This window comes from Trachemys scripta, chromosome 18 (genome assembly GCF_013100865.1).
Source record: "Trachemys scripta elegans isolate TJP31775 chromosome 18, CAS_Tse_1.0, whole genome shotgun sequence".
NCBI classification, from domain to species: Eukaryota; Metazoa; Chordata; order Testudines; family Emydidae; genus Trachemys; species Trachemys scripta.
In genome coordinates, this window is record NC_048315.1 from 520,999 (window position 1) to 528,768 (window position 7,770).

Sequence of the window (7,770 nt, forward strand, 5' to 3'; positions counted from 1 at the left end):
CAAAGACCACTAAAGTTGCTGCTACACTAGCCATCCAAGACCTTTACTAGAGAGATTCCTGCAGCACCAGACAGATTGACTTGGGACTGGAGAACATCACTCCGGAGGGGAGGACATGGACTAGTACCTTGGTGGTGAGGGTCTTGACTGGTTTGAGGTTGAAATTGTAGTCCAGATGGAGATAGTTGAGGTTCTTCCTATGAATCAGCAAGTTCAGCATATTGTAACCCTGGCGGCACACCTGCAGGCCAACCTCCACCCAGTCCAGCTTTGTTGACTGGAAGAACTTTGTTGCCTTGAAGGAGCGGAATAGGTACCTGGAGATAGGGAGAGAACAATGGAATCAGCTGCACCCCCAAGACAAACCAGAGAGAAGCTCTCAAGGAAACAGGGCATCACCTACCTCTTCTTCTGAGCCTTGGGAGGCCTGTGCTTGAGTGCATTCAGAACATAGTACTTCAGCAGCTTCTGGTAGGAGACCCTCACTTTCACTGGCTGCCCTGCTGGGCAGTGCTCTCGATACCTGAGGACAAAGACCACAAACTTCAGCGCTCCAAGGAACACTCATTCTCATTCCCCAGATTGCAAGTGATGTCCTGCAGAGACAGCTAGCCAACAAAGCTGTGCAAGGTCTCCAGCAGCACTGTTACCACCTGTGGCTTTTTCTGTTTCACCTTCACCATACAAAAATAGACTGGATAGGAAACTGCTATTCAGAGCCTCTCTGCACAAATTCCATGCTTAGAAGAGCAGTACGGCCCCAGTACCTTGGAATCAAACCAAGTCAGATTCATCAAGGAGCTGGAAACTGCACTAGTTCCACTATTGTGGCAGCACAGATATCTCCCTTAATGCCCACAGGCACTAAACCACCAATGCCCCCAATAAAGAATGTTACCAGTTCTTGACCAATGGGATGTCTAGAGCTCTGCGTGTCCTGCCAGATCTTAAGTTAAAGGGTCGAGGGGCCCACAGCAGTGCAATGCCATTGGCCGTGTTGTCCGTGTACAGCGGAGTGTCCTTCAGGAAAGGCTCCACGAATTCTGGTAACTCAAACTCTTCATCATCATCAGGCAAGGGTTCCTGACTCTAGAGAATGGAAATCCCAGACATAATCAGCCCCACACTTGCTTCAGCTCAATCTCCCAAAAGTCCTAACCAAACACTGGAACTGGCATGGCTACACAATGGCAGAGGAAGGGCATGAGATAAACCAACAGTGTGACTAACACAGGGGACAATGCAAACTCTACATACACACTGATGGTCTCTGAATCAACTCAGACCTCAGGACACAGATCTAGATCTAGTGGTAACTCAAGAGAGAGGTCCATTCAATGCAAAGCTGCACTCAAAAGGGCTAATAATTTAAAAAGTTTTTAAAAACAATGGGGTGAATAGATGCTGGCTGTATTACACTTGTGTTCTTGGCTCCTGTATAACACTATACACATCAGTGGTGCATCTACACCTGAATATTAGGATCAGGTTTTGGTTAACTCTAGCAGTAGAAAAGGACTTGGGAAGAGCAATGAAACTAATGAGTCGATGGAAATGGTGAAGGAAGAAGTCAGTGAGTGGAGATTTCTCCCGTGGACAAGAGTAAGAGGAGACAGGATTGTGGTATAATCTATTTATGTATTAGGCTATGTCTACACTACAGCCAGGATAGAGGCTTTGAGATCAATCCACCGGTGGTCGATTTAGTGGGTCTAGCGAAGACCCGCCAAATCGACAGCAGATCACTCTCTGGTCAACCCCGTACTCTACCCCTGAAAAGAAGAGTAAGGTAAGTCAACTGGAGATCCCCCACCCCCTGCGGTGCAGACCCCACGGTAACTTGACCTAAGGTATGTCGACTCCAGCTATTTTATTCACGTAGCTGGAGTTGCATAGCGTAGGTCGACTTATTGCAGTAGTGTAGATATACACTTCTTTACTAAGGCTAATTTGGTGTCCCTGCTCTCAAGTGCTAGGAGGCAGTAAGAGGATCCTTGAAAGAAAGGCAACAAGTTTAAATGGAAGAAAGGAAACGCTTTATATGCGATAAGTTGTGGAACTTGCAGCTGCAAGATATTACTGAGGAACAGTAAGATTCAGAAAGGATTAGAGATTTATATGAAGGATCTAGTCTCCAGACTCATCTGCAGTGCCACAGAGCAAGTGATCCTCCTACTTGGAATGATAGGTCTGATCACCAGCTGGGGTCAGTCCTTTTACAGAGGAGTTTATGCTTTTCCCTGAAGTATCCATGCCTGTCACGGTCAGATAAGGTTACCACACTAAGCTGGAGTCCCTACTCTCAACATATGGTCTATGCTAGATCAAAAAGACCCTCTTCCATCACTCCAAATGCAGTGCATCCGTGGCTCATGGGCACTCGAGCAGTAACTCACCTTGACAGAGTGCCTGTGAGAGATGGGATTGATCAATGGATCAAAGTAAAATGCTGGCAGGTCAGGATCCTCTGTTTTAATGAAGACCACATTAGGAGTGTGATACCTGCAAGATACAAGTATTAGAGCATCTTATGAGTCCAGCAACTTCTCCACACCCCTGCCTGCAGTGGACACTGTACTCACCAGGTCAGGTGCACGTGATGCGGTAGGTTGTTGTACAGGTATGGAAAGGCAATCTTGTACTCTGTCCTGATTGGCTGTCTGATTATTATTTTATTGATGTCATTGAATTCATTCCAATCTTCATCCCTTTAATCAGAAGAGAAGAGACTGGTAAATGAAAGTGCAGAATGTGGCAGGAAGGCAAAGGTCTTGGCTCAGAGATGCAGGGCAGTGTCCCCGGACACCTTGCTAAACTCCTTCAATACAGATTCAGACTCCAAAGCAGCATGTGACGAAGACCTGCTAATGCCACTTCATCGGGATCTAACCCACCAGCGTTTCACTTGGGGAAGACATCACCTTGAGGCTCCCACCCCCAGACCAGGCAAGTACTTCTTCCCCTTCCCACCAAAAATCATCACTTACTGCAGGTTAATATCTCGGACCAGAGGCTCGAACTTGGGCCCCCCAGGAATAGCCATGTTCAGAGCCTTGGAAGTGAAGAAGGCCTTCAGATCAAACAGGTAGAAGTAGTTGTCATCCACAAGATCTGTCAGCAGTTGATTAGCTAGCCGGTATAATGTGGACATCATGGGAAGAGTGAATTGCCACCGCTGGTACGTAGAACCGTTCACATACCTGCAAAGGGGACAATGCACAGATCAGCACTGCAGGGCTTCAAGGCTAAAAACCTGCTGAAACCCATCCCTCTCCCCATCCCCTTTACAGGAACCAGAAAGGAGACAGCTATCTCACAGGTCCCTCCCAAACAGAAGCAAAGGCTGCATGGCCATTCAAACCCACTGTAGACAAGAATGTAACTCCACCTGCTACTGACCAGGTGCTAAACTCAGCTCTTTCTCCCCAAGACAGCTTTCCCCCTAATATCCAAGATTTAGGCATGAATATTTGGGATCGTAGACAGCAGTCCCAGGCAGCACATAATGTTACCGAAATTTCCCCCAGAAAACTTAGTCAACAGGTTAAAGAGCTTCTGGTATGCTCTAGTCAAGCATCATGTAAGAAATACCCAGTGTACTGGTATGGCTGACTCAGTCCTTCATGCTTCCAGGGAGATAAACAACGTTTCATTCAGTTGACTGTGCAGAGGTCTTTCAGAAGAGATCTTAAAGGCTTGGGCTTGCCCGCTCTGCATCAACACTAAAGGTCCCAGACCAGTTTTCATAAGAGTAGGATTTGCCCAGGTGTCCATGTCAAAACATCTCCCCGTATTTTGCAAGCCATCTAATGTCCTTTTCCCCAAGGCTGCTGGGTACAGAGTTTATACAATGCTTTGGAACTCTTTACAATGAAAAAGTGCTATCAGAAAACGGTACCCACTTCCTGTTGTCTTTCAATGGCTGGTGGTCATAGAACCAATCCAGGACAGGGGCATCTTCCTCTGGGTCCAGCTCAAGCTGTATTGCCTCCAGAGGCTCCACATCCAGGATGTTGTCAGCATAGTCAAGAGGGGGCTCTTCATCATCAAATGGGGGGAACCTCATCCTTTTGAAGTGACGCCTGTCTCTCTTCTCTCGTCTCATCATGATCCACATTGACCTGGGATGGACCAAGAGCATTAGATATAGCCTATACTGCAGATTCAAGAGAGCCAATGTGCGATTACTGCAAGTGCTTACCCCCACTGTGAGATGTAGACTGGTTCTATGACCCATGGAATCTCATTCACGAAGGAGATAGCACCAGTGATGTGGTACAAGACCGGAACATCTCGGATTTGTTCCCAGGGCATTGGCATGTTCTCCAAGAGCTTTAGGACAGCATGGGGCATGTACTTCAGGGCACTGCAGAAAAATCACTTGAGTTAGTCAGTATTCTTATAAACAGACAATGACCAGCCTCCCCACTTCTTATTGAAACCCAAATTCAAGCTAAGAGGGCACTGAAACTAGATGTTTCACAGGCCTCCCCAACTAATATGACATTACAGCAATGTCTGAGGGTGCCTGGTCACTTGACATCACTGTTTTACGTCACACAGGTGCAAACAGAGCTTTCCTGCAGAAGCAGTTTCAGATACAGTGAAGGGGTTAGTGCTAAAGCGACAACCCCCCCCCACAGTCATGTGCCCTCCTTGTGTACAGTAACCCTGAGCTGGGGCTTTAGAGAAACTTTTTCATTCTAGGGTGGCTGCCTGGGTTTCTCTTTCTTAAACTTAATAGGCAAACAGAGCAGTCTCCCCTCAATGAATATCTAGAACTCCAGAGGACTAAGCAACTCATTTCTTACGTAGCTTTCACTGACAATCAACTGAAGTCAGACTTTAAATGTGTGCTGGCTCTTCCTCCAGTGGGGACAGTTTGCCCCATTTACAAACCCTGTTAGGAGAGCCCAAATGGCAAGAGCTTATGGTTTTCCAAGTCACCGGAGGAACTGATCAACCCCACCTTCAAGGCAATCGCAGCTCCTTTTCTTTCCTTTCAGTGTATTCACAACAGAGACGTTCCCATGGGGAACCACCTGCCTGCCTCTTCTACACAGAATGCAAAATGTAGTTTGGGACTTTCTAAATCCCAGAATGCTCTTGCTCACTATCCTTGCTTAGACACACCAAGTATGCACAAAATTCGCTGGGGAGACTGGCAGTTAGTTGGACAAGGGAAAGAAGCTTAGCAGAGGCAACTGGGACCAGAATTCTGTAATGCTGGTGAAGTGCTGTGGCGAGGACAGAGGGAGGCGCTAGCTAGCTGATCAAAACATTCATTGTGATGGTCAAGACATTGGCATGCTTCCAGAAAGCCCATGGTAAATTGGGATATTAATCAACCTAGTAATGGAGAAAGAGAAAATCCAATATCTAAGAATTACTATGCATTCCTATGGTGATAGGTAAACTTGTGATAGGGAACATACAACTATTTGCATCTTTAGAACTTGCTGCTTTATTCCTGTGAACATCCTTCCAAAATTAATGGACCATTAATTAGGGTTAGACTGACCTCACACTTGGTAAGGCAAATCACATCTTTTCATATATTTATACCTGCTCCTGTATTTTCCACTCCATGCATCGGGGTTCTAACCCACGAAAGCTTACGCCCAAATAAATTTTTTAGTCTCTAAGGTGCCACAAGGACTCCTTGTTGTTTCATCCAAACACTGTTCTGCTATGGATCAGCAAGGAAAGTGTTTATGTCGATTCTAAAATAGTTAGGCCAAAACACTCACCACAATGAGTGAACTACCCGATTCATCTCAACACTCTGCAAACTGTCTACAGGCTCAAGAACTCGGACATTAGTTACATGTGGAAGGTTTTTTGAAACCAAAAGCCATTGGGCTGTAAGTACTGATTTATATTACTGTAGCACCTAGGAGCACATTCAGGAACCAGGACCCCATTGTGCATACACAGAACAAAAACATGGTCCTTCTTTGAGACAGGGAACCAACAGCTTGGGGACACCGCACATCCACAGAAATTCATCTTATGAATTACTAGGGCCTCTGTATATGGCCAGGAGTTAGCAACGGATTACAACCTGCTAGGACTGGCCCTGAGTCTGAAAGGCAGAGAAACCCATCTCTTGCATTTGGATTATCCAATCACTGGGCATAACTGACATCCTTCTCTCCTCCTTCAAGACTTTTTTTTTTTTTTAAACTAAAGAAAAGAGCTACTTCTGCACAGTTGCATTTACCCAATACCTCAAACGCAATCGCCTCCCCATCTCCCACTATGTATTTCTGTTCCACTGAATACTTAGTTAGCTCACAGAGTCCATCTTCCAAGCACTTTACATTCTCTTCTATAAACACAGTTAAAACTGAAAGCTCTCCAGGGAAGGTCTCGTATCTCTCAGTGGCCTCTACAGACTAGTGGATACCTGGGGCATTGGTGCAGTGTACTGCTTATAATTCCACCCGTCAGGAATGGAATACCTGTACCATGTGTGCCCTACCCACCACCCACCTTTCCCTGGTCATGGATTAGGATGCTCATTGCTCTCCTCACCCCAGATAAACCCGTTTGTCATGCCGAAACTTCCTGTTCGTCATGTCACCATGGTCCCGGATAATTTTCCTCACGTGTTCTGGGGGCATGTCCTCCTTCTGGGCATCCACAAAACCAAACTTTCTCTTCTCGGCATACCGCTTTGCCTGTAGCTGCTGCCATTTACGGGCTGCACAGACAAGAACACACACAGTCCATCTCAAGCCATCGCACTAAGACACAAGAGGGTACTTCGAACCAACATAAACCCAAAATTATATGGATAAATATCCAGAGCGCTACTAGCAAGTTAATGCAAACAGTGTTTTGTAGGGGATAAAAAGCTTCATCTTTCAGGGTTTATACCATGTCTAACTACCAGGGATCAGGAAAAGGTTATCTCAGACCTGCCTACAGTTGCGTTCTTTCACCTTCCTCTGAGTTATGTAGTGCTGGAGACAGGACACTGGCCCAGATGGACCCTAACATGATCCAGTCTGGCAGTTCTTTGTTCCAGTGCAACCACAGCCTTCACATTAACATTCGCCTTGTGTTATATTGGCCCTGGTGTATCTCCACTGTTGATAGCAAAGGGGTGCAGGTCATCGCAGACTAGCTGCTGTGATTTTCAGTTGTTAAACTAACTACTAAAATACATGCAGCTGACAGCAGCCTTTTTAGGGCAGCTCTCACAAGTTGTAATATAATAGTGGGGAAAACCCAGCAAAACAAAGACAAGGACAAATACTCATTCACCACAAATGAAGTGAACTGAAGAGTTTAGTGAGCAGAATACAATAGCTGAATTCTCTTTTGGGCACGGAGGCTACCTGGCCTTTGGTTGGTTGGTACAAGGACCTAGGACTTCTCAGTCATGGCTGCCAGGACTGTGTGCACGCAGACACCCCAACCCCACAAAGGCCCTGCTGTGAAAAATTTCAATAGCTCTTGCACCTTTCTCCTGCAGCTTCTCTTCAGACATGTAGTCAGGCAGCGGAGCCAAGGGACTGGGCACCGGGGCACAGCCCCCACGGTAGGGAAACACTCCAGCCATGGAGAGGCAGGCTAGGGACCAGAGAGAGAAAAGAAGGCAGGCTCAGGTCAGGGTCTGCCACAGAAAAGAAACAATCCTACACCCCGCCCAACCCCCTTCTCCACCCCGCCCTCCCTCTTCCCCCCCCCCCCGCGCCCCCCGGACAAATCCCGCCCCCCCTCTTCTCCCCCCCGCGCCCCCCGGCACACCCCGCCCCCCTG

At 46.9% G+C, this 7,770-nt stretch overlaps 1 protein-coding gene across 2 annotated transcripts in view; it reads right to left on the minus strand.

The window, feature by feature from the left end:
* PRPF8 (pre-mRNA processing factor 8) overlaps positions 1-7,770 on the minus strand; it is a 32,521-nt gene that overhangs the window by 24,229 nt on the left and 522 nt on the right. Inside the window, exons 1-10 of one of the 2 annotated variants that reach the window (XM_034752411.1) lie at positions 7,471-7,570; positions 6,538-6,706; positions 4,202-4,366; positions 3,903-4,121; positions 2,988-3,200; positions 2,583-2,708; positions 2,397-2,502; positions 899-1,089; positions 404-523; positions 128-317 (exon numbers count right to left, since the gene is read on the minus strand). In XM_034752411.1, coding sequence (XP_034608302.1) covers positions 128-317; positions 404-523; positions 899-1,089; positions 2,397-2,502; positions 2,583-2,708; positions 2,988-3,200; positions 3,903-4,121; positions 4,202-4,366; positions 6,538-6,706; positions 7,471-7,570 — 1,599 coding nt within the window. Of the gene's footprint in view, positions 1-127; positions 318-403; positions 524-898; positions 1,090-2,396; positions 2,503-2,582; positions 2,709-2,987; positions 3,201-3,902; positions 4,122-4,201; positions 4,367-6,537; positions 6,707-7,470; positions 7,582-7,770 lie in introns of those variants that run through there. The other variant, XM_034752410.1, reaches the window with a different exon arrangement.